Source organism: Phacochoerus africanus, chromosome 8, assembly GCF_016906955.1.
Source record: "Phacochoerus africanus isolate WHEZ1 chromosome 8, ROS_Pafr_v1, whole genome shotgun sequence".
In the NCBI taxonomy this organism is placed as follows: Eukaryota; Metazoa; Chordata; class Mammalia; order Artiodactyla; family Suidae; genus Phacochoerus; species Phacochoerus africanus.
In genome coordinates, this window is record NC_062551.1 from 105,595,690 (window position 1) to 105,623,441 (window position 27,752).

Sequence of the window (27,752 nt, forward strand, 5' to 3'; positions counted from 1 at the left end):
CTAAACAACTTTTTATTCTACCATTTTTTCCCTTGAAACAGTACTTTTAAAGGTTTAATAAGTTGAAATCGGTATCAAAACTTTTATCTTTTTGATTATCTTTTTAAATCACACAAAAAAATTTAAATTTAGCAAGATTATGGAACATTTGGAAATGAAAAAAAGGAAAAAACACTAGTCATGATTCCTCTACTTTAAAAAACTATCATTTATTTTGGTATACGGTTTTAGTTTCTCTAGTCTTTTTAAAAGATTTTATTGTTATAACCATAATATCCACACAGTTTTGAAGTCTGCCTTTTTCACTTGATGCTGTATAATAAGCATTTTCCAAGCTGTTAGAATCATCATAACCATCATTTTAATTGGCTGCATTGTATTCTTTTAAATAGCATAGTGGTGAAGAAAACAGCCTGTGGAGCCAGACTACCTGGGTTCGTATCCCAGCTCTACCACTTACTGGCTCTGTGATCTTGGGCAAGTTATTTAACTCCTCTGTGTCTCAGTTTTCCCATTCGGTCAACTGGAGATAATATTATCTACCTCATAGGGGTATAAGGATTACATGTGTTAGTATATGTAAAGCACTTAGGGTGCCTGGCATATAGTAAATGCTCTAGAAATATTGTCAAGAATGATTATCATCATCACATACCGAAACTTACTTAAGTATATCTCACGTGGGGACTTTTGTGTTCCTTCTTTTTCTTGTCTTCACAGCCTTACTAGGATTGACAAAGTGTAACTTTAAGGTTTTCCTCAGAATCATTTTGCATGGGCTCTTTTACTTAACAGTATTCTAAACTTTTAAATTGGCCTGTGTTCCACTTGAAGGTATTTGTACCGCATCTACACCTTTTGTATTGTTGGGAGATGTTTTGGATTGTCTTCCTTTGGATCAGTGTGACACAATATTCACTTTTGTGGAAAAAAATGTTGCTACTTGGAAATCAGTAAGTGCCTTAGTTTCTTTTCTGCTAACATTTTCATTCAATAGATCCAGAGTTCTGAGTGTAGATTTTTTTTTTACTTATATTTCTAATATTGCTGATTGCCAAAAAGTTTGTTCCTATGATAGTTAAAATATTCTGCTCTTTTGGAAAAGCCAAGTAAGAGTCATGTATGGAGAAAAAAATTGAAGTACAGAATGTGAGTAGAAACAATTAACTTGAAAACACACATTTTCACATGCTTAAAACAGTTCAAATCATGTTCTGTTATATATCTGAAAATATATTTATTTCATTAAAAATGTTAATTGCTTTGAAGAGTTCCCTTGTGGTGCAGCAGGATAAGAATCTGGCTTGTCACTGCAGTAGCTTGGTCACCACCATGGCATGGGTTTGATCCCTGGCCCAGAATTTCTATATACCATAGGTGCAACCAAAAAAAATTTATTTGCTTGAAAAAAGTGAAAGTGGCACAGTAGATTCTCAGCACATGTTAATGTTCTTTAGAATTTTACTTCCTAAACAAACAGCCAAAAAAACAAAAAAAGGAGGTTCCCATTGTGGCTTAGCGGTAATGAGCCCAACTGGTATCCATGAGGATGCAGGTTGATCCCTGGCCTCGCTCAGTGGGTTAAGGATCCAGCACTGCCATGAAACTGTAGTGTGGATTGTACAGCCATCTCAGATCCCGAGTGGCTATGGCTGTGGTATAGCCTGGCAGCTTTAGCTCTGATTGACCCATAGCCAGGGAACTTCTAAATGCCATGGGCACAGCCCTAAAAAAGGAAAAAAAATTTTTTTTTCACGTCCTGTGACTTACTGAAGAGTGTGCACAATCAGAACACTCAGAACAATGATGATAATTTCTTTCTTAATTTCAGAATACATTCTATTCTGCTGGGAAAAATTATTTACTACGTATGTGTAATGGTAAGTAATTCATTGGTAAATGATTGCTTTTATAAAAAGTAAATGTGGCCAGGAAAACAAGTGGTTGAATTAAACACAAATGATAGTTTTTTTAAGTAAATTGCTATATTTATTTTTAAATACCAACCTGACTTATTAAAACTGATCATTCATAATATGAGAAAAAGAATGTATGTATATATATATATGACTGGTCCCTTTGCTGTGCAGCAGAAATTGACAGGACATTGTAAATCAACTATACTTTAATAAAAATTCAAACTATTACTGTTCTTAGTGTAAACTTAAACCAAAAAAATTAGTAAAGCTTATCTTGCCAATGCTAAACTTATTCTATTCCTAATTTTCTAGTGTTTCTTTGTAATAGTTTCTACCTCCACTTTGAGAACTACTGCTTTAGGGAATACTTTTGACAGACTGGTTAAGAAACTTGGGTATGATTATAATAAACATAGAATGATCTCTTCTGTGTAACCTTCATTTCCCTATGTTATTAGATCTCCTACGAAGATTATCAAAATCCCAGAATACAGTTTTCTGTGGACGAATTCAACTGTTTTGGCCAGGCTTTTCCCTTTATCTGAGAAGTCAGGTAAGCTTTTGTACAGAAAATGCTTTGCAGGAAATCTTTAACAGTTTTTAATAGATTAGAACCTACTATGATGATAGAAAGAAAAATGGTTCCAAAAAGTTGAAAGACAACATAGGAAATGTCAGTTTATTTCTTTTACTTACAGTTTACCTGTCCCAGTTTATTTATTTATTTATTTATTGTCTTTTTAGGGCTAAAGCTGAGGCATATGGAGGTTCCCAGGCTAGGGGTCTAATCAGAGCTACAGCTGCCGGCCTATGCCACAGCAATGCAGCATCCAAGCTGTGTCTGTGACCTACACCACAGCTCACGGCAACACTGGATACTTAACCCACTGAGTGGGGCCAGGGATCGAATCCATAACCTCACGGTTACTAGTCAGGTTCGTTAACTACTGAGCCACGACAAGAACTCCTACCTGTCCCAGTTTATAATACAAGTATCTCTTAAAGAAAGTCACTGATTGTTTATGTTTAAGGCTTATTTGTAATAATGAACAGTAGAATCACACTGAAATATGTAGATATGAATCATGTTTTTATTTTATTTTCTAATGTATACCTATTTTTCTGCTTCCATTTTCTCCCTCAGTCACTACTATTTAACCACATTTACTTTTGTTCATTTATCATTTCTTACTGCGAAATATAATGGTAACATAAAAAGCACATAAAGTAAAAGTATGGTATAATTATGAAGCAAATACTTGTTTAACCACTGTCAGAAATGGAATATTGCCAGTTCGCTAGAGCCCTCCACAATCTGTTGAAACATGCCAGTCTTTGCTTTAGTCTTCCTTTCCTTAATATCAGGCTGATACATCACCTACCTCAAATGTTGTTGTAAGGAATATATGAATTAAAATATGTGAAGAGCTTACAACAGTGCTATGGTCAGACATAATAGTATATGTTAGCAGTAGTTTTATTTTTGTTTTTTGTTTTGCTGCACCCATGGCACATGGCAGTTCCTGGGCCATGACTCAAACCTGTGCCACAGCCCAACCCAAGCCACCGCAGTGACAACCAGTGTCAGATCCTTAACCCATTGTGTCACAAGATAACTCCTGGTAGTGGTTTTTATGTGGCTTTCTTTTTGTCCTGCTAGATTTATGTGTTTTTTTTTGTTTTTTTTGTTTTTTTCCTTTCCTACTTATTTAATGCGGTCAAGATAAATTTAGATTTACCAGTGTTTTTACCACTTACATTTCTGACCTTCTGTCTGTGACTATTTTTTTTTTCCCCTTTAGACTTTTCTTTAGTGAAGATTTGTGTTTTGTCTGAAAATCTTTATTTTCTCTCAAAGAATGTTTTCAAAAGATGAAAGATTGTAGGCTGGCACTGGATATAGGATTTCATTTAGTGGGAGATAATCACTACTCTGCCTTCTCTCTTATTGTTCTATAGAGAAGTCAAATGTCAGTCTGATTCCTTTGAAGATAACCTTGGGTTTTTTTTTCCTGTCTGCTCGTAAGATTTTTTTTGGGGTGGGGGGGTACCATTTTTTCAATTTTACTATGATGTATCTAAGCATGGGTTTGTTTTTTGTTTTTAATCATTCTTCAGATTCGTAGGCATCTTGAATTTGTGGATTGGTTGTCTTTCATCTAATTTGTAAAATTTTAGCTCTTATATCTTCAAATATTGTGTATGCTTCTTTCTCTTTTTCTGGAACTCCAGTAAACCTCTACTGCATTCTCCTTATATCCTCTGTCTCTTAAACTTTCTACATTTTTCATTTTTGTCTCTCTTCATCACAGTCTGAATAATTTTTTTAGGACTGTTTTCCAGTTTACTAGTTCTCTCTTCAGCTGTGCATAGTCTGCTGCTAAATGAGTTCTTGATTTCAATAACTGTATTTTTAATTTCTAGAAAGTTTTTTTTAAGTCTGCTTTTTCACTTTTTAGTTTCTTCTTACATGCTTATATTTTCAAACTCTTGTTTTTTGATTTTCTAGCCAGGGTAAGCATTGTTATTTTTATTTATGTGTCAGACAATTCCAGTGCCTTACGGCTTAGTGGGTGTGTCTCTAGGGTCTGTTTCTTCTGTTTCTCACTCATGGTGTCCTAGCTCTTTTTTTTTTTTTTTTTTTTGACGTTATAGTTGAGAAAATAATTTTGAGGCCTAGGTTAGCTACCTTTCTCCAGATAGTGTTTTCATTACTTCTGCCAGGCGCCTTTAGAAGGGTGCTGCTATTTATCCAAGATTAACGTAATTTAGCCCAGCTGAAGGTCTGTAATTCCTTCAGTCATCAGGAAGACTTGGTGCTGGACCAACAAGTTTGGTTCATTTCTACCTGAGGACATGGCCCCATAGGTCCCAGTATAAACAATGGCTGGGGTCAATTTATTATATTCCCCACCTTTCTTGGACCCAGAGATTTACTTTATCATCCTCACTTCAGGAAGCTGCTATAAGAGGAACTCAGTTTTGCAACTGACTCTTCTTGTTTGGCAGATGGGCTCAAGATGAAAGTGGCTTTGAGGACTGCTAATGCATGGCTTATCATTCTTGCCTTCTTGATATTTTGCCAGAGATTCCTCACTGTGTGTCAGGTCTTTACTGGTTTTTAAGAAAACCATTTTTCTATTTCATTGCCTAGAACAGTGTTGTGAACATGATTTATGTGCTGTAAGTATTTACAGAATTAATCTAATTTATCCAAGTTTTTAGTTGTCCTTAGAGAATTAATCTAAATTAGCCCTCCATTGCTGAAAACTCAAGCTTTTTATAATTTTTAATACTTTATTGAGATGTAAATTAATAAACCATACAATTCACCATTGAAAATGTACAGTTCATTACTTTTTAGTATATTCACACAGGGTTGTAAAGTCATCACTAGTCTAATTTTAGAATATTTTTACTCTTAAAAGGAACCCTATAATCATTAACTCTCTTTTTCCTCTTAGCCCCATCCGTACTCTCTCTCCCAGGCCCTAAACAACCATTAATCTACTTATTGGTCTCTATGGATTTTCATATTTTGGACCTTAAAAAATGGAATAATACAGGAGTTCCCCTTGTGGCACAGCGGAAATGAGCCCAACTAGTATCTGTGAGGACTCGGGTTCAATCCCACCCTCACTCAGTGGGTCAAAGGATCTGGTGTTGCCATGAGCTGTGGTATAGGTCACACATGTGACTCAAATCCTCAGTTACTGTGGCTGTGGTGCAGGCCAGCAGTTGCAGTTCTGATTTGACCCCTAGCCTGGGTACTTCCATATGCCATGGGTGCAGCCCTAAAAAAAAAAAAATGGATTAATACACTATGTGGTCTTTCATGACTGGCTTTTTAAACTTAGCTTAATATTTTCAAGGTTCATCTGTGTTGTAGTATATATCAGTAGTTCATTTAGTTCATTCCTTTTTATAGCTGAAGAACATTTCTATATAGCCAGACAGTATTCTCTGTATGAATATACCACATTTTGTTTATCCATTCAGCAGTTAGTAGACATTTGGTTTATTTTTGCTTTTTGGGTATTGTGAATAATGCTGCTGTGGACATTTGTGTACAAATTTTATGTAGATGTGTGTTTTCATTTTTCTTGGGCATATACATAGGCTGGAATTGGTGGATCATATGGTAACTCTCTCAGTTTCTCCTGGATATATATCTAAGAGTAGAATTACTGGGTCATATGGGAACCCTGTATTTAAATTCTTGAGGGGCTACCAAACTGATTTCTGAAGAGGCTGCATCTTTTTACAGTCCTATCATTGATATAGGTGGGTTCCATTTTCCCCACATCTTGTGGTTTTTTTTTTTTTTTTTTTTTTGCTTTTTAGGGCCGCACCCACCCCGGCATATGGAGGTTCCCAGGCTAGGGGTTGAATCAGAGCTGTAGCCTCCAGCCTACACCACAGCCACAACAATGCCAAATCCAAGCATTGTCTGTGACCTACACCATGGCAATGCTGGATTCTTAAGCCACTGAGCGAGGCCAGGGGTCAAACCTGCGTCCTCATGGATCCTAGTCAGATTCGTTTCCGACAACAACAGGAACTCTTTCCCCACATCCTTGTTAACACTTAGTGTTTACTGTCTTTTTTTACTATAGCCATCCTCGTAGGTGTAAAGTGCTCTCTCATTGTTTTGGTTTGCATTTTTGTAATGATGTTCATGTAAAATGTTAAGCATCTTTTCATGTGCTTACTGATCATTTGCATATCTTCCTTAAAGAAATAGTCTATTCATATTCTTTTGCCTGTTTAAAAAATTGGGTTGCCTTTTTATTACTTAGTTGTATAAGTTCTTTTTATATTCTGGATACTAGACCCTTGTCAGATATATAATTTGCAAATATTTTCTCCCATTCTGTGGCTTGCTGTTCACTTTCTTGGTAATGTCATTTGCAGTACAAAAGTTTTAAATTTTGAAGTTTATTTATTTATTTATTTTTTTAATTTGGTCTTTTTGCCTTTTCTAGGGCTGCACCTGCAGCATATGGAGGTTCCCAGGCTAGGGGTCTAATCCGGAGCTGTAGCTGCCAGCCTGTGCTACAGCCACAGCCACAGCAACATGGGATCCAAGCCACGTCTGCGACCTACACAACAGCTCACAGCAACGCTGGATCCTTAACCCACTGAGCAAGACCAGGGATTGAACCCGCAACCTCATGGTTCCTAGTCGGATTCATTAACCACTGAGCCACAACGGGAACTCCTGAAGTTTAATATATACACTTCTTGTTGTTTCTGGTGCTCTTGGTGTCATACCTAAGAAACTATTGACCCAAGGTCACAAAGATTTACATCTCTGTTTTTCTTCTAAGAATTTTAACTCTTACATTTAGGTGTATGATACATTTTGAGTTAATTTTTGTAGTTTTTGTAATTTACAAGTTTTAAATTTGTAAATAAAATTTATAATTTTTGTTAATTTGGTGTAAGGTGGGGATCCAATTTCATCCTTTTATATGTGAATATCCAGTTTTCCCAGCAACATTTTCAACCATTTGTTGAAAAAAACTTCTTGCCCCATCGTGAATTGGCATCTTGCCTTTTATGACTTCAAAATATCAAAATCAGTTGAACCTTAGGACCTGGGCACTAACTCTTCCCGCTATCCGTAATCTTTTTGTTCGTTATTGTCACATTACTGCCCTTTGCTTTCACTCCACCTCAGTTTAAATTTCACTTCCTTAGAGAGACTGCCTTTAAGTGTCTAATCTAAACCTTCTACCTCCATTACCACCACCTGATTTCAAATCTCTTAGTATTTAGCACCATCTGACATTTTCAGTGTGTTTGTGGTGTTCACCTCGGTATTTTCTATGCCTAGAACAGTGCCATACATCTAGTTCCCATTTAAACATGTCCTGAATGAAGCTCTATGTCTTTGTGAAATGAAATGCCCCCTCTTAAGCACTGATTTGTGATTTCTTTTTCTGGGATTTACAGAAGACATAAGAACAAAGTTTGAATTCTCAGCCATTCTTTAGTCCTTCCTGGTTATCTCCAGCCTCCACTGTCATTTTTTAAAAAACATCTTAGACCTCTTTTTTCGGTACACTACATACTTAAATTAGCAAGACATAGAGAAACCACTTTTTATTTCTCTCATTAGCTAGTTGAAAGACTAACAATATGTTGCTGAAGGTAACTTTAAACTGTATATGTATTAATAAATTATATTTTATTTTAATAAAAGTAATACAACCTTATTTTAGAAAATTTGGAAAATTAAGGGAAAAAAAACTTCATAATCCTATCATCCTAGCATAAGCTAGGTTAGCATCTGGGAATATCTTCTTGTAGTATTTTTTTCTCCTTTTTTTTAACATTCATAGATGCTTAAGTTTTACTGGAGTATATCCCAAGACCTTCAGAAAGGCATTTACCCATTAAATTTAGTAAAGTATGACTGAAGTTTTTTTCGTTTTTTTTTGTGTTTTGTCCTTTTAGGGCCACACCGCGGCATATGGAGGTTCCCAGGCTAGGGGTCTAATGGGAGCTGTTGCTGCCAACCTATACCACAGCTCACAGCAACGCCAGATCCTTAACCCACTGAGCGAGGCCAGGGATTGAACGTGCAACCTCATGGTTCCTAGTCAGATTAGGTTCTGCTGTGCCACAATGGGAACTGCATGACTGAAGTTTTTAACCTAATGAGAATTATGGCATGTGCTATGTTGAGTAGTAAATAGAGAAGAGACAAAGATACTTTAAGTAGTCAGTGCAGAATGGTCAACCAGATTCATTTACTAGCTTAATGACTTCATCTAGCATACTAGCTTTTTCTAAAAATTCTTGTTTTAAAATAACTTAAGAGTTGCAGAGATAGTACAGAGTACCTATATAACTTTATCTAATGTTACCCTCTTATATAACCATGGTACAGGTATCAAAACTAAGAAATGAACATTGGTGCAGCACTTTATTTGGAAAAATCCAAATAAGGCTGCAAACTTTATTCGGATTTTACCAGATTTTATCACTGCTTTCTTTTTTGTTTAAGGATCCAGTCCAGGATCCTGTATTTAGTTGCCACCTCAATCTCCCCAGTCTCTCCAGTCAGTGACAGTTCTGCAGCCTTTGCTTTTCTCATGAACCTGACAGGTTTTTTTTGTTTTTTTGGTTTTTTTTTGGTCTTTTGTCTTTGTTGTTGTTGTTGTTGTTGCTATTTCTTGGGCCGCTCCCGCGGCATATGGAGGTTCCCAGGCTAGGGGTTGAATCGGAGCTGCAGCCACCGGCCTACGCCAGAGCCACAGCAACGCGGGATCCGAGCCGCGTCTGCAACCTACACCACTGCTCACGGCAACGCCTGGATGGTTAACCCACTGAGCAAGGGCAGGGACCGAACCCACAACCTCATGGTTCCTAGTCGGATTCGTTAACCACTGCGCCACGACGGGAACTCCTCAACCTGACAGTTTTGAAGAGTACTGGCCAGACATTTCATAGAATGCCCTTCTGTCTGTGTTTGTATGATTTTTTTTTTCATCATTAGATTGAGGTTATAGACTGGAAGAAAACCACAAAGGTGATGTGCCTTTCTCAGTGCATCATTTCAACATGGTGGTTTTTTTGTTGGTGGTTTGTTTTTTTCATCTTTAGGGCCACACTTGAGGCATTTTCTCAGGGTTAGAAAAGCAGGAGCTGGAATTGTCCTTCTATCAATAAAATCCATACTACCTCTAAAAATTTAACAAGTTCCCAGGCTAGGGGTCAAATTGGAGCTATTGCTTCAGCCCTACACCACAACCATAGCAGCAGCAATACCAGATCAAGCTGCATCTGTGACCTACACCATAGCTCATGGCAATGCCGGATCTTTAACCCAGTGATCGAGGCCAGGGATCGAACCTGCTTCCTCACGGATGCTAGTCAGATTCGTTTCTACTGAGCCACGACGGGAATTTCCTCCACATGGTGTTGATGTGTCTTTTACTGGGAATGTTATCCTTGATCACCATATTCCTCTACTACAAAGTTACTATTTTCCCCTTTGCAATTAATAAATATTTGAAGGGAAATATTTTGAGGCCTTGCAGATATTCTTTTCCTCCTTAGACCTTTGCCCACTAAGTTTAGTAGTGTTCCCTAGTGGTCGCCTGCAGTGATTATTATTAGGTTTTCCTGGTGATTTTCTATTTCTTTAATTAATTTTATGTTTATTAAATTGGGGTTCTTATCTAAAGAAAAGTTTTCTCAGAGTTCCCATTATGGCGCAGTGGAATCGAGTCCGACTAGGAACCATTGGTTGCAGGTTCGATCCCTGGCCTCACTCAGTGGGTTAAGGATCCGGTATTGCTGTGAGCTGTGGGTAGGTCGCAGGCGTGGCTCTGGCGCTGCTGTGGCTCTGCCTGGGAACCTCCATGTGCTGCAGCTGCGGCCCTAAAAAGACAAAAAGGCAAGAAAATAAAAAAGATTTGTCTCTTCTCCCTTGTTCACTTATTAAGTCAATCATCTATTTCAGTATTTTATATGGGTTATAATCTCATAGTATCATTATTTACTTTTTTGCTAATATTATTAGAGTTTTGCCCATTGGAGCCTCTTTCATGCTTTTCTGGCAGGAGAGGATAGCCCAGGTGCAGCTTGTGTTTTCCTTGTTCAACCCTTGGAATCAGCCACTTCTCCAAAGTGCCTTGTTTTACTTAAAAATAGTATTTAGAAGGCAAGATCTGGGCTAATTGTTACTGGAATATCACTGCTTCAAAGCTCTCTCAATGGACAGAGCTCAGAAAAATATATGTTAACAGGTATACACATGCATCTGTATTTATTTCTGTATCTGTCTACATTTTTCTAATGACCCGACAACAGAAACAATGATATAGTGATTGATACTTAGGAGTCTAATCCAGTAGACCTGCTTATATATAACTTCTTTCCTTGACAGTGAGAAACCTCTCGTTAACTAATTTATAAATTACTACATATTGCATTCTATAAAATTGTTCTATAGTATTCATGAATAACAAGCATCAGGTATATCAATTATAGTGTATATAGAATTCTGCATACTCTAAAGGCACCTTAAAGAAATTAACTTTGAAAGAATTTGAAAATCAAGTGTGATGTTACTTCTAACTAGACCTTTTGCTTAATTATGGGTTTATCATTTTATGTATTTTGGTTATATGACAACAATGTTATATTCTTAATGTAGGTGTTTGATGGATATACTTTGAAAAAAAAAATTTTTTTTTTTTTAAATAGGTCTTAACTTGCAGAGTCAGTTTAATCTGGAAAATGTCACTGTTTTCAATACCAACGAGCAGGAGAGCACATTGGGTCAGAAGGTGAGGCTGATATGAAATCTAACAGAACGTATTTTAAGTTGTTACTGAGGTAACCCGTATGAATGTGTCTTCTAATCAAAAATTTTAAAAACCTTTGTTTCGAGTTTATATAAATAATATGTATTCTGTGTTTTTTAAAATATGCAAAAATAGAAATATTTAAAATAGAAAGTACACCTACCTCATAATCCAAGGCTCCAAAGGTAACCACTTTTAATATTCTCTTTCTGTCCTTATAGGACTTTGTGTTTGTAGTTTTATTACAAAAATGAGGTCGTACAATATATACTGTTGTGAAATTCACTTTCTTTTAGCAACATAAAATGGTTGCATTTCTGCATCAGTACATTTAGGTCTGTCTCAGTGTTTTAATGTCTCATGATAAGTCTTTGGATATATCACAATCCCCTGTTAGTGGGTATTTAGATAATCTAATAGTGAAAAATTATTGACAACATTATAATAAATAGTATTTACATATCATTGCTAAATTATGCAGGTGACTCCTGCATAAATAAATTTTGATAAGTGGAATTTCTGACTCAAAATAAATGCATATATCAGATTTTGATAACAACTGTCCAGGTCTTTCTCAGAAAAGTTGTACCCATGTATATTACCACAGTGCCACATAGAGAACACCTTCCCATTTCCCCACAGCCTCATGCCAACACAGGAAATTATCAGTTTTTTAAAAATCTTTGCTTAATTGATATGTACTTGAAAGGTAAGTTATCTTTGTTTTGACTTAGATTTCCTTGGTAATTAGTTGAAGAGCTCACTGTATGTTCATTAGAATTTATTTTTTTCTGTGCTTATTAGAAACAAGGAAAAGAATTGTCTATTTATGATATTTGCCCATTTTACTGCTGAAATGTCCACTTTTATTGATGTTTAGAAACTCATTAATTCATGATATAGTTCTCAGTTTGTAGTTTTCCTTATAACTTTCTAGAGCTTGCTATATAGAGCTGTTAAATTTGGGTGTAGTAATGTCAACATTTTTGGTCTTTTACTGTTTTTGGTCTTAATGTCATACTGAAAGCTTCCACCCACAGGAGTATGTACTTCCCTTGGTTTTCTTCCGGTGCTTTTATGATTTTGTTTTTTCTTCTAAATCTTTTACTCAGCAGAAATGTTGGAGACTAACTTGAATTATAATTTAATTTTTTTTTTTCAAATGGCAAGCCAGTTATCTCAGAATCATTTGTTAAATAGTCCATCATTTGCCCGATTTTTTTTTTTTTCAAAAGGACATCAGCAGCGTTAACTTTATTTTCATTTATTTATTTAGCTTTTTAGGGCCACATCCACGGCGTATGGAGGTTCCCAGGCTAGGGATCTAATCGTAGCTACAGTCACCGGCCTACACCATAGCAACGCAGGATCCAAGCCGCATCTGCGACTTACACCACAGCCCACAGCAATGCCAGATCCTTAACCCACTGAGCGAGGCCAGGGATCAAACCCACAACCTTATGGTTCCCAATTGGATTTGTTTCCACTGCGCCATGACGGGAACTCCCAAGGTTAACATTATTTTTAAAGATTATGATATATCCAGAAGATAGGCCAAAGTTGGCAAGATTTGGGACATTTATGAGAAAATTATGAAGTTTAAAACATTATTATTTAGATGTAACTAATATCTCATTGTAAATTAGAGTACTTTAATTTATTCCTTAAATTGTAATCATTATCAATTTGGAAATGATATTGACTTTTCAAAATCTGGAGTTCCCATCGTGGCGCAGTGGTTAACGTATCCGACTAGGAACCATGAGGTTGCGGGTTCGGTCCCTGCCCTTGCTCAGTGGGTTAACGATCCGGCGTTGCCGTGAGCTGTGGTGTAGGTTGCAGACGCAGCTCGGATCCCACGTTGCTGTGGCTGTGGCGTAGGCTGGCAGCTACAGCTCCAATTAGACCCCTAGCCTGGGAACCTCCATATGCCACGGGAGCGGCCCTAGAAATGGCAAAGAAACAAAAAAAAAAAAAAAGATTTTTCAAATCTGTTTTTCACCTTTTTGTTTCTTTTATGCATTTCTTTGACTACCCTCTGTAAACTTATTCTTTGGAATTTTTCAATATGGAACAGGACACCCAGCATATCCTAAAGTGTTCCCAGATAGTAAGTGTTATATGTAGGGGTGGGTGAAGATTTTCAGAGTCCAAGTTGGGGACAAAATTACTTAAATCGCTTTAAAAGTTACTTGTGGTTTTGGAGTCCTTAGTGTGCTAATGATCTTCTCACTTTTCCAAAAGGACTATGTTTCTAAATCATATTTTGCTGTAGACCCTTTGTCCCCAGAGAGAATCTACTGACCATTTTGGAAAAGTACTGGTTTAAAACTTTGTGCTATGTCTTCATGACTATTTTATATTATTGTCATACTGCTCTTGAGTTCTCAGATCTGTCACATAGAATTCTTATTTTCCTGACAACTGCTTCATGATAGGTTGTGCTGTTTTTTAAATTTAGCACACTGAGGATAGAGAAGAAGGAATGGATGTAGAAGAAGGTGAAATGGGAGATGATGAAGCTCCAACAACTTGGTGAGTGTTTAGAAGTTCAGGTTTCTTGGTTTACAAGGATAATACCTTAATGACTTATCAAGTACCAGAGTGAGAACATAGACAAGGAGGAAGGAAATCATGCTTGTGGATTTCTTTGATTTGTAACTTTCATGTATATTATTGAAATTTATAATTCCTGTCATACCTGGGTTGTATCAGTTGGTTTCCAAACTGTATGCAGGCAGTTTATTGTGTAGGTAGCCTCCCTGATATTTATTTGTAACATTTGAAAAGCCAACCACAGGAAACCTATGTGTTCCTCCCCTTCTCCCTTCCATTTCACTTTGAGGTTATGGTGCAGTATGGATCCCTAAACCTGCTTTCTGTTTCCCATATAAAATGAGAGTCTTACTTGGAATGTTTGTATGGGCATGAAACTTAGCAAAGATTCCTGCTATAATCCATAGGTTCATCTTGTTTAGGTTTATTTTGAAAGAATGGAGTAAGGAAGTATTCAGTTGTGTTTATAGACAAAATTAATTTGAAAGTGATGTTGACAACTTTTGTGGCTATTTGAGTATATTAAATAGTTGATACCTCAAGCATTTTTGACATATGGTTAATACTAAAAGGCTTCGTTGGCCCATTTTGAATACTACAAAAGATTTTGTTAATATAATATCTGAAATGTCTTTTAAAATGTCTTTTAAAAAATTGAGTTGCCTGGCGGTTGGGACTTGGCATTGTCAAAGCTATGGCTTAGGTTTGATCTCTGGTTGGGGAACTTCTGCGTGCCAAAGGTGCAGCCAAAAAGAAAAATTAAAAATTATAACATTTTGTAGCATAATAATTGCTTGTAAAATTAAAAGAACGTGTATTGACACTAAGATTTGTAACATAGCCAAATTAGAAGTTGAATTAGTAATACTATAATAGAGACACTAAAGAAAGGTCTTATTTTTGTGATACTAAGTTGATAATTACCTATCGTATTTGTTTAGTACTAGGTCTTCTGGTGTGTTGGTGAGGATATAATGCCTATAGCTGCTAACACAGATTCAAAGTAGCATTAGCCTGAAAAACAAAGAAGTTGTTTTCTTTCTCCTTTAAGTCTGAAGACCAGCAGTTCAGGGCTGATGCAGTAGCACTCTTCAGGGAGATTGGCTAAGGACCCATGTTCCTTCTAACTTTTGTTCCACTATCCCCTGCTATTTGCTCTTTTTCTGTGGTCCAGGATGGTTCATCATCACATCTACATTTTAGCCAGCCCAAAGGGAAAATGATAAAACATGGCCCAAATAAGTCACATAGGACTTCCACTCCCAACTAATTGACCAGAATTTAATCACATGGCCACACCTAGTCCAAGAGAGGTTGGGAAACATAGCCTTCAATTCTGAATGTATCCAGTCAAAATTCAGCAGTTCCACCATTAAAGATACAGCAGGAATAGGGGTCTGTGAACCCCTTGAAATTATTTATGGAAATTTATGTAAGTAATTATGAATGTGTTTGCTTTTCTGGGGAAAGAAGCCATGACTTTCATCAACTTTTTAAAAGGATTTGTGATGCAGGAAAAATTAAAAGAAATGCATATTTCTAAAAGAACTTAAATGAGTCATTTAATATTTATTTTATTAGCTCCATTCCAATTGATTACAACCTGTACCGAAAATTTTGGTCACTTCAGGACTACTTTAGGAACCCTGTGCAATGCTATGAGAAAATTTCATGGAAAACCTTTCTCAAGGTAAGCTACCAATCACAGACTACCAAAAGCCCAATACTTTATTACCTAATGGCACAATCTGTACTTGACTCTTGCCAGCATACATTTCACTATATAATTCTACTTCTTACATTTTTATACCTATTTCATAATATATAGACGCTAAGTTGCAAATTAATACATAAGTAATTGATTTTGAGAATAGTTTATAAATGACTTGAAGATTTAGAGGTTGGTAAACACACCTTTAGGTTTTTTTTACATAGTATTGTCAGCATGAATTGAGGAATACATTCTACCTTTTACTTTGCACGAAATTATTTCAGCTATCCTGTTAGAACAGGAGTCTGCAAACTGGCCTTGGACCACATACAGCCTAACTACCTACTTTTTTAAACAAAGTTAGTATTGGCACACAACTACACCCATTCATTTATGTATTATCTGTGGTCGTTTTATGTTATAATGATTGAGACCATTTGCACCATATAGCCTAAAATATGTCTGACTCTTTACAGGAGAGTTTTGCTAACCTCCTTTTTATAGGAATTCTCTGTATTTCTTTTCCTTGGCTACTTAAAAGTCAGTTTATCCTTTTTGTTGTATTCAAAATCTAAGGTTAGTAAGTAGCTTTTAAAAGTAGTGTGGTGTGGGACATTCCGTGTGGTGCAGCGGATTAAGAATCTGACGTTGCCATAGCTGTGATGTGGGTTTGGCCTCGGGTTAGGCGGCTGAAAAAAAAAAAAAAATTAGCATGGTGTGTATTCTTTGTTATTTTTTTAAGTTTTTATTTTATATGCAAAATCCTTTTTTATTTTAACTATCCAAATTCAGATTAAGTGGTGAATGAGAAATCCAGAATTATCCCTTAACCAGATAGGATTTGACATCATTTTTTTATTTGGTCAGTCTTTAGCACAAGAAATGCTTGAGTTTCCAGTGCTCACTAAACAGCTATGTTACTGGTAAATTTCTGTATATTCTCAAAGCATTCCTTTCTCTGCTTGCTCCTTACACAGGCTGCAAAAGAAATCACATTTCTTCAGAAATAGAGAGTTTAGTCCTACTTTTACAATAACCATGAAATCTCATGCAAAATAATTTTACTGTCATTTTTTTATCATAATTTTTCTTGTTAAGTGTGCATATACAGTTAACTGGGAACAGATTGTAGGTTATTTTGATAAAGAAAAACACTAAACAAATGATTGGGCAACAGTGGCAAATAAAACTAATTGATATTTTTACTTTGCAGTATTCTGAAGAAGTTCTAGCTGTTTTTAAGAGTTACAAATTAGATGATACTCAGGCCTCAAGGAAAAAGATGGAAGAATTAAAAACAGGAGGAGAGCATGTGTATTTTGCAAAATTTTTAACAAGTGAAAAGGTATGAATCTTTCTTTTTCATAAGCTAGTAAGAAAGGTTTTTGTTTTTCTATTTAGCTGATATCCTATTAAGTTAAATACAGTAGAAAAGTTTATTTTTACTTAAAACTGATAAATGTTAGTTTGAGAGTTCTGTTTCTTATAGAAGTAAAACAGATTTGATTTCAGAAGTGAAAGGAGTTCTGTCTGCATTGTCTGTCTTGTAGATATATTTTAGAATTCATTTTAGTTACTTTCAAGATATATATAATTCAAACCTCAAGTTAGGATGTAATTTGCATTTATGAAAATATTTTATAATTAGTTTTCCATTTAGTTACAGATAAAGGGTTTTAAACTTCTCTGTTAATCTTAAATAAATTTGTTCAAATACAATGTTGAGGGATTATGTAAGTTTCTGGTCAAGATGGCACATTGAGTTTATGTTTCGACTCTCTCCCTTTGCTCCAAATACATAGCAATAACAGATAAAGAGAAAAAAAAAGAAAACCAGCAAGGCAAAGTTAGGCTTTTAGAAACAAGATAAATATCTTCATGGATCAGAACTGCCAAGTAGTAAGTGAAAATGAAGCTTTGGTCCTGTTGGACTGTATATCCCATGCAGGTGGTGGCTCCAGGAGTTTGGCTACATATAAGAGACCAGATGTGTTCTTTGTGGGACCAGGAATCAAAGCCACATTGACTGCCTGAACCAGAGAAGGGGTTAGAACTTAACCCACTTTTGAAAAGAAGCTAAGATAAATATTAGCAATCTGACAATGGCAGCAGTTTCATAGGAAGTTGTGGGTCTAGGGATGATAAAGGCACAGCTTTGTGTCCTTTGCTTGCTCTGGGACCAGGTATGTGATATCCTCAGTTTACTCATGAAACAGCTGTTCCAAAAAGTCACCATAAGGAGTTCCCTTGTGGTGCAGTGGGTTAAGGATCCTGCATGGTCACTAGAGCAGCCCAGGCTGCTACTGTGGCACGGGTTTGATCCCTGGCCTGGGAACTTCCACATACCACAGGCATAGCCCCCAAAAAAAGTAATCATAAGACTGTCTTCCAGACTTGGGTCTAGGGACCTAGTGGAAGAAAATGCAAAAATACTAGACAGGAAAGGGTGTACATGGAAAGAAGAAGGAATAAGCAGCCATCCCCAAAACAGGAGCCTTCCATTCAAAACTCTCTGATAAATTAAAATTCAGAAATCCAATGCTGAGACAGATCACCAACAAAATCAACTTTGGATATATGTGTATTTGTTCTAGATACACAGCCTGACCAAAACTTAAAAAAAAATAGATGTATTGGTTAATCAAAGAGAAAATTGATGATTGATCATCCATTGAGAATAAGAAGTTGTGAAACTGAAACACTTCAGCAGGAGTGAATTAAGACAGTTTAACATGACAACTACTTGGCAGTATGGAAAAGGAAAAATATGATCATTGAAACCAAAGCACAGCACACAGAATTAAACTGTAGATTGAACATAGATGACAAGAGAGCTAGTGATGAGAAGTTCATGCAGAACTTGCACAAAGAGGTGGATTTTTTTTGTTGTTTTGTCGCTGTTAACCTGATTGAGAAATTCCAGCATATCTCTTTTTTTTTTTTTTTTGGTCTTTTTAAGGCCACACCGGTAGCATATAGAGGTTTCAAAACTAGGGGTTGGATTAGAGCTGTAGCCACCAGCTTACACCACAGCCACAGCAGTATAGGATCTGAGGTGCATCTGCAACCTACACTACAGCTCACAGCAATGCCAGATCCTTAACCCACTGAGCAAGGCCAGGGCTCGAACCTGCATCTTATGGATACTAGTCAGATTCGTTTGTGCTGACCCATGATAGGAACTCCCCCAGCATATATCTAATTAGTATTTCCAAAGAACAAAATGGAGAGAATGGTGGAGAAACTAAAGGACTAAGGGAAGTCCCAAGTTCTCAGATTAAAAGTCTGCTCCAGCTCCCAACCAAGATAAAAGAAAGAGGAATCCATACTTTGGTACATTATGCTGTAACTTCAGGGATAAAGAGAAAACTTTAAAAGCCACCAAAGGGGGGTGGGGGTAGGTGGAAGACAAATAAACTGGAAAGGAACAGATTTTTAACAGATATCAATAGTATCAGAGAACAGTAGAGAAATATTTCTGCTGAGAAAAATAACTGTCAATCTAGAATTTCATCCCTAGCTAAATGCAATGAATACTGTAGGTGAAATAAAAATATTTTTCATTCTAAGACCAGGAAAGTATACCACTCTTAAGGTCATTTTGAAAAACTACTAAATGCTGGTCTCTAGGAAGAAGGAAACTGAACCCACTGGAAAAGAGTAGGATACAGAAAGCAATGGTGAGCACAAAAATTGAAAAATATTTCAGGAGTTCCCGTCGTGGCACAACGGAAAGGAATCCGACTAGGAACCATGAGATTGCACGTTCAATCCCTGGCCTTGCTCAGCGGGTTAAGGATCTGACATTGCAGAGAGTAGCCAATAAATTGAAATGATGAAATACTCACTTCACACCTACCAAATTGACAAAAATTCTAATGGTAAACATATCGGCAAAAGTGTGGAAAAAGGAGAACTTTCATATGTAGCCAGCTGGTTGAGGTATAAATTGATAATCACTTGTCAGGGCAATATCATAATAAAGAGCAAAGTTAAAACTTTTGTTCTGAGATGTGGGCCCCAGAGAATCACACATGCACAAGAAAATACATAAGACTCATTGTAACGTAGATGTTTGTGAGCTTGGAAACAACCTAAATGTTCATAAGCAGGAGACTGGGTGGATGGTTAAGTTAGGGTACATTTATATCATCGAGTTCTGTAAGCACTGAAAATGGATGACGAGAGCAGGAGTCGGCACATTGCTTACTGCCTGCTTTGTTAACATGATTATTGGCACATATCACGTGTTGCCTGTGGCTGCTTCTGCATGGCAGCAGCAGAAAGGGGCAGTCGTGATGAAGACTGCACAACCACAGAGCCTCAGAGGATTTACTGCCTGACTCTTGACAGAAATTTGCCAACCCCTGAACTGGAGCTCCACGTATTAAGATAGGTAAATTTCAAACATAATGTATGAAAAATAATTTATTGCAGCATAATATGCATAGTAGAGTTTGTAAAAATGCAGGATGCTTTGATATATTATTTATAGATGCCTCCGTATATATGATAGTATAAACTATGCATTAAGAGTCCCCAGTACCAAATACATGGTAGTGCTTACCATAGTGGAGGGAGGTTTGAGGGGCTTTTAACAGTTTCCACGATACTGTTTTTTTAACAAATGTGGAACAAGTTAAAATGTGAGGATTTGCTATGTAACAGGATCATGATACAAAGAAATTTTGTATTACTTAACTGTACCTTTTTGAACTTTAAAAAATACTTCATAATTTGAAACTTGGATAATTTGATCTGATATGTTAACAATGACAAATTAGAATTTAATGAACACACAATATTTTGGTTTTTTTGTAAGTATTCTGTGTTTAAGTAATAGAAGTGGAAGATTTCATACTTCGGTTTAATTTTACCAGCAAAATTGCTTTTTTAAAATTTTTTCTATGAAAAGTTTCAAATGTGTAGAAAGGAATATTGTTTACATGTATAATTTAGTGACAGAAAGGCACATAAGGATAAGAAGAGCAACCTGATCCTTTTTAGGTTTAGAATAGTAATCAAGAAGGCTGAAGCCTGAGCTAAGAGGTACAGTAAAATCGAAGGATGATGAAAGGCCCTTTGTTCACAAAACAAAGACATCAAGAAATATTTGACCATTGCATAATTTCAATGGTGTAACTCTTTAAATAACCGAAGAAAAGTAGAACTAGGAAATATATATTCTAGAAGGAAGAATACAATTGAGTGTTTCAGTTTTAGTCTCACCTCTTCCTCACTAGCTGTGTAACCTTACAGGGGTCATTTTAACTTCTAGGGCCTTGTTTTCTCCAGGATAATGCGAAGCAGTTAGTTTGAATGATCACACTGGTCCTCTCCCACCTCCAAATTAGTATCTTATCGGCCCCTGTTTTCAGTCCATTGTTTGGATCCAAGAAAAAGTTATCATCCAACATAAAAAATAATGTGGAAAAGGGGACCTAAAGCTCACAGTAGATGAAAAGTTCATAAACAGCACGGATTTCTTCAGGCCCAGAGCTCCCGTCTTCACTTCACACTGACCTCTTTAGGGTTGTGGCACACGGCTGCTCTCTTACTTGCCTCAGTTTTTGTACCTCTTGTTTATTTCTTCTCATGTACGCTCCAACTTTAGGTTTTCTTTTATGGTTCACAGTTGCTTCCTTTTCCAGAAAGTCTTCCTAGAGTAGTATAGACCAGTAGGTGGATGGTGGAGCCTCTCAATTAATTAGCCAACGCTGGAGAAAAGCAGACTTTGTTGGGAAAATTGGTGTGTTTTATTTTGGATGTGAAATCTAATCAGGTGTCAGCTGGACATTCAGGTAGAGGTATTAATAGCTTCTTGAGTACACAGATTTGGAGATTAGGAAGGAGATCTAGGTTGAGAGTATAGATTGGTATATAGTCTGGTTGTCAGCTTATACGTGGTAATTGAGAGTGTAGACTGGCAAGAAAGAAAAAAGCATCAAACCCAATCCCAAAGAAAATCAGCATTTGAGGGAGAACGAAGAAAGGGGGGAGGAGGAAGAAGATTGAAGAGTAGTCAGTGAGATTGGAGAAAAACTAGAAAAATATGATTTTATGGAATCCAAGCATATCAAGTAGGATAAGGACTATGAAGAGCATTCACTGGATTTAACAACAAATAAGTCACTGGTGAAAACACTGGCCCTGGAACAGTCAACCAGAACGCCGTGTGTCAGAACAGACTAGGGTTGATTGCAAACAATGAATGTAGCCAGTTCTTCCAAGAAGTTTTGCTATTCAGGAGGATAATGTGAGGCCATGCTATCTTTTTGAGAGAAGTAATTAAATGCCAGTGGAAGGGAGCTTAAAAGAAGAAAGAGTCGAAGATAAGGCAGAGGATGACATTTAGCAGTAAAGATGTTGTGGCAGAGGAAATGAGGCAAAACCCCCATGCAGCTGAAACCTCCAGTTTGATAAAGTTTTCTCCTTGTTGAAGGTAAAGGTAGTTGTCTGCTGGGAGTGAGGGGTGTTTTGGTCTGTGCAGCTGGTGTGAGGTAGTTGCTGTGGAGAATAGCAGAGAGAATAGCTTTGGAGAGTAAAGATTGCTGACTAAAGATGAGAGAGTTCGAAGCTGGAGACTTGGCAGTGGTGCCCTCCGCATGGCTGTGTGATTTCTATTTTTTTTTTTTGTCTTTTTGCCATTTCTTGGGTGCTCCCATGGCACATGGAGGTTCCTAGGCTAGGGGTCAAATCGGAGCTGTAGCTGCTGGCCTACACCATAGCCATAGCAACGCGGGACCTGAGCCACATCTGTGACCTACACCACAGCTCACGGCAATGCCGGATCCCCAACCTACTGAGCAAGGCCAGGGATCAAACCCGCAACCCCATGGTTCCTAGTTGGCTTCACTAACCACTGAGCCACGATGGGAACGTCTCTATTTTCTTTAAACAGCTAATCTGCAGCGTAGATTAGAAGCCCTAGCATTAGTACACAGCAGGTGACTAACAGTTGATTTGATCCAAGGTTGCCCTTTTGCCCAGTGGATGTGACAGAGGTGTTAGGGAGGTTGGCAAGAAAATTGTTGAAGAGAGAGACCAGAAAGTCTAGAACTGGGGTCAGCTGACTACAGCCCACAGGCCAAATCTGGCCTACTGCCTGTTTTATGTTTTTTTACATTTTAAGTGTTTACATAGGCACCTACATAATATCCATAATACACCTCTTGGCTCATACAGCCTAAAATTTTTATTCTCTAGGCCTCTAAGGAAACATTTCCTAACTCCTTATCTAGAAACAAGGTTCTAGTAAAAGCAAGATAGGACTTATAGATGGAAAATAGAGAGTTCACAGAACTTAGGGTCTCAGTAAAGTCCGAATAGGTACATTTGGACAACTGAGTGAATAATAAGAGGTTGTAGTAAGAGGGTTGTGAATTAAAGATTTCAGAGCTGAGGCAGCTGTGAGTGAAAGCCAAGTCCAGCTTGTGGCCATGTTGGTGGGGATCTAGAGTGGAGGGGCTGTGACCGTCAGCAGAGTTGAGAGCCCAGGTGGAGATAGAGTTGTCCAGAAGCAGAGGAAGGGGGGAGGCTGGCATGCCATTCAGCTTGCCAGTTTTGGAGGGCTAGTGTGGTAACAGAATCAGAACCCCAAATCAAGTCCCTAAACTTGAGGAAAATCCAACTGGAAGCATATGTCTTTTTTTAAAAAAAGAAAAATGTGGTTTGTTTGAATAAGAGCCAGCTGTGTGGAAGAAGTGACTAGGGAGTGAACTGGCTAGTGAATGTCAGGCTGCTGTATGATCAGGTCACCTGCGATGGCTGTCCTCTTGCTCTCTGTCACCCCCTGCTTGACCAGTGCCCACTTATGCCAACCCTGCGCACATAGCTGACCTCCACATCTGCCCCAGGCCCCCACCAGTGATGTTCTAATCTTTAGATCAGAACTTCTCCACCTTGAGAGCTTATCCTAGAGGCTGCGAGGGCAGGGCATGCCCCTCTGCTAGTATCCCTGGTAACCAGTAAGTCAACCTGACATCTGTTCCCCCTTTAATGGGTAACATCCCCCCCACTCCGGGGAGCAGAGATTGCTGCCATGTCCTGCCACCGTCTGCCACACACGTGGTGAGCTTTTGCTCCAGGACTTTGCTTCACACCTGATAAGATCCCCCATCCATTAAACCACTGAGGTCCCTTGTTGCCGACTCGCAGCTCTTTGTTCAGTCTTGAGGCTGGGCAAGCACACGTCTTGGAGGCCTGTGAGGTGCAGCCCAACAGCTGCATTAGTAGATGGAAGCATAGCATGTGACTTGTAGCTGAAGGAACTTGAGACCTGGAACTGGAAACCAATTCCTAGGGCTGTCAGGAGTCTTACTGGTTATTCATTTAGAAGGAGGCAGCTTCCCGTTGTTGTTTAGGTCTGGGAGGCAGAACAGCACAGGTTTGTGGACATAGATAGCACAGCTTTCCCTCAGAGCTCCAGGGACAGAATTTCAATGATGCCTTCATCACTAAAGTCGTTGTCATAGGAAGACCAGCAGTGTTGTTGAAGAGCTTCCTCATAAATACCTTCAAGTCCTTTCTAATCCGAATTCTGTGATAATACAAGTATGATACAGTTTTCTCTAAAGTATTAAAAAAAATTCCATTGAGGGAGTTCCTGTCATGGCTCAGTGGTTAACAAATCCAACCAGGAACCATGAGGATGTGGATTCAATCCCTGGCCTCGCTCAGTGGGTTAAGGATCTGCCATGAGCTGTGGCGTAGGTTGCAGATGAGGCTCAGGTCTTATGTGGCTGTGGCCGTGGCGTAGGCCAGCAGCCACAGATCCCATTTGACCCCTAGCCCGGGAACTTCCATATGCTCTGGGTGCGGCTCTAAAAGAGGGGAAAAAAGTCCATTTAAATTCTGGGTGACTTTTCATCTCTGATTCCTTCTCATTTGCTCATTTTGCACCAAATCTGCTGCAGGCACTTCCTAGGACTACAAAAATGAGCAGTGTCTGTTGGTATTTTGTTGTCTATCCAGAGACATCTTGAAGCATTATTTCTTTATTTGTGGGAGAGTAACAGCCATATTTTGATTTGTTTACTTTCTGCTTTTATCCTGACTTCAGGACCACAGATATAAATAACTTTGCTATCCTCCAACATAAATGTCTCATGGCATAAAATGGTTAAGAAATCTAAATGAAGCCTTTGCTGCTCTATCCTGGGGCTTGTACAGTAGTGCCTCCAGGCAGCCAGTTCTTGACAAATGTTTTTTGAGTTGAAATCTTCCATTTCTGTAATAGCGTAGCCTGCATCTTTATTTAGTTAGAACTTGAATTTAATGTGTCATTTTTGTGTGTGTGCTTTTTTTTTTTTTGCGTAGTTGATGGACTTACAACTGAGCGACAGTAACTTTCGTCGACACATCCTGTTGCAGTATCTCATTTTATTCCAATATCTCAAGGGGCAGGTCAAATTCAAAAGGTAAGTTAATATGGGTAGTAAGTGGTTTATAAGCAACAGCAAAGAGGATTGCTTATTGATCTATTTTTCTTACATATTGAGCTCATTATATGTGTAAGGACCATATCCCTGAAACATTTCATTTGCAGCAATATTAAATAATTGGGGGCTTTTGTTAGAGATACTAGATGCTAAGGTATTTGTTTTTGAGAAAAGTCATTCGTTGACTGTATCTACTATGAGTGTGAGTCTTTGCTACTGAACGCCAGCCATCCTCCCAGTTCTCAGTTGTATTGGTGGGTGGAGGTCTTGCTCTTAACATACATCAGTCCTTACCTTGCTCCAACCCTCTCCAAACCTGATTTGCAAACTAAGCCAATAATACTTCTCTCACCAGGTGTGGGACTGTCTAGGACATTAGAACTGAAAAGAGTAATCTTTTTTTTTTTTTTTTTGTCCTTTTAGGGCCGCACCCATGGCATATGGCGGTTCCCAGGCTAGGGGTCAAATTGGAGCTGTAGCCATTGGCCTACACCACAGCCACAGCAACACCAAATCTGAGCCACATCTGCAGCCTACACCACAGCTCACTGCAATGCCAGATCCTTAACCCACTGAGCAAGGCCCAGGATCAATTCTGCAGCCTCATGGTTCCTAGTCAGATTCATTTCCTCTGAGCCATGACAGGAACTCCCCCCAAAAATCTTTGAAGCACAGAGCAATTCCAGTTTCTTTGGGGTTTCAGAAAACCTAATTGGGATCTCTGCTGTCAGTCTGAATACCTCCACCTGTACACAGACCAGCCCCACTTGTATCAACCATAACTGAAGCAGAGCTCAGTTACTAGATGTTATTGAAAGTTTGCAGAGTAGCATTGTGTTAGTTGTTTAAAGAACATGGCTTTCCACCTGCTGGTTTTGAATCCTACTTTCATCACTCACTAGCTACAGTTCAGCTTTCAGACTTGTAATTTTAAGATAACACATAGCAAGCACTCAAAAGTGTTATTTGGTATCCTTCTGTGTATTGTCTGTTGTATAGCACAGTAGAAGGATCAAGGACTTTGAGAGTTCCCTGATGGTCTAGTGGTTAGAATTTTGCCGCTGCCACCCAGGTTCAAACCCTGGTGTGGTCTGGGGAATGAGATCCCATATCAAATGGCTGTGGGGGAGAAAAAGACTTCGAGGCAGACCTGGGTTTGAATTCAAGCTTTATGGCTTTAAGTCTCTGTAATCTGTTTAATATATACACACATCCTTGTTAGGAGAACTAAATGAATAATGTAAAGTTCTTAGATCCTGACACTTGGCAGTCTATCAATATTTATTAGATGGCTGTAAAATACAAAGCACCTAGTACATAGTGGGAGGGCAGCTATTAACAGTTTGGGTCTGCCTTCAGCCTTCTCTAGGTTTGGGTTTTGTTTTTCTGTTGTTGTTTTGTCTTTTTGTCTTTTTAGGGCCATACCTGCAGCATATGGAGGTTCCCAGGCTACGGGTCCAATCAGAGCTGTAGCTGCCGGCCTACGCCAGAGCCACAGCAACGCCAGATCCGAGCCGTGTCTGCAACCTACAACACAGCTCATGACAACGCCGGATCCTTGACCCACTGAGTGAGGCCAGGGATCGAACCCCGCAGCCTCATGGTTCCTAGTTGGATTCCTTTCTGCTGCGCCACGACGGGAACTCCAGGTTTGGGGCTTTTTATTCATTGTATTTTGAATGCGTTTTAAAGGAATGTAGCGTGACTTACTTGAATGTACATTCTGGAGAGGAATATGTTATTTTCTCCAAGGTTTTTAATCCCACTTTGAACTTATTTTAGGAAACAATCATTGCTCTGTTCATAGTTAATCAGATTGATTCATTGCATGTTTTATTTCTTTTATATACCTTCATGTCTTCATTCTGTCCATCTTATCTGGAGGATGAAGTGCAAGAACTTTCTCTTATAATCTTCTCAATGTAATTGTTCTTATCTTGGTAATTTTTGACACTACTTACAGTGTAGTTCATTTATCTGTTACATGCTTCGTATCTCTTCAAAACGGTATATTAAAATTGAATATATATTCTTGTAACTCACGCATGCTTTTATTGCTTTGTTTCCTAGTTCAAACTATGTTTTAACTGATGAGCAATCACTCTGGATTGAAGATACTACAAAATCAGTTTATCAAGTAAGTTCATCACGCAACAAACCCATGATTGAACAAAATGAAAATTTAGAATTTTCTTTGTTTCAGCCCCAAATAGGAAAATAAGGATAAAGTTAAGCTCAGGTACAAGATCACAAACACTTCTTGGTTCTCTGCCGACAAACCACTCCTATGATGCAGAAAGTTGTTGAAAGCTTAGTATATTCTTTCTAATCACAGCTACTATCTGAAAACCCCCCTGATGGAGAAAGATTTTCAAAGATGGTAGAGGTATGTATTTTACATTTACATAGTCTTCTTAGCACCAAGTTTCAAAGGCTTTATTATGCAAATGTAATTTCTTTCTTTTTCCCAGCATATATTAAACACTGAAGAAAAACTGGAACTCATGGAAAAATGAAGGCTGCCCAAGTTTTGTGAAAGAAAGGTGAATATATACTCATCTCAAACAATATCAGAAAGGCATTTCAAAATAGAGTTTATTTTGCATTATGTATATTTTGTGTAAATGTATTTCATATAAAACATGTAAATTGAACTCTATAAGAATAGAACCACTTTGGGAGTTCCTGTCGTGACTCAGTGGAAACTAACCTGACTAGTATCCATGAGGATACAGGTTCAATCCCTGGCCTCAGTCAGTGGGTTAAGGATCCATTGTTGCCGTGAGCTGTGGTATAGATCGAG

General features: G+C 37.9%; 1 protein-coding gene across 1 annotated transcript in view; it reads left to right on the plus strand.

The window, feature by feature from the left end:
- Positions 1 to 27,752, plus strand: part of THOC1 (THO complex subunit 1) — a 44,779-nt gene that overhangs the window by 7,379 nt on the left and 9,648 nt on the right. Inside the window, 13 exon segments of the mRNA XM_047793873.1 lie at positions 835 to 953; positions 1,832 to 1,880; positions 2,378 to 2,437; positions 2,440 to 2,472; positions 11,142 to 11,224; positions 13,704 to 13,777; positions 15,380 to 15,488; positions 16,723 to 16,854; positions 24,828 to 24,928; positions 27,020 to 27,086; positions 27,285 to 27,335; positions 27,421 to 27,441; positions 27,443 to 27,492. Of these exon segments, the coding sequence (XP_047649829.1) occupies positions 835 to 953; positions 1,832 to 1,880; positions 2,378 to 2,437; positions 2,440 to 2,472; positions 11,142 to 11,224; positions 13,704 to 13,777; positions 15,380 to 15,488; positions 16,723 to 16,854; positions 24,828 to 24,928; positions 27,020 to 27,086; positions 27,285 to 27,335; positions 27,421 to 27,441; positions 27,443 to 27,492 (949 nt within the window).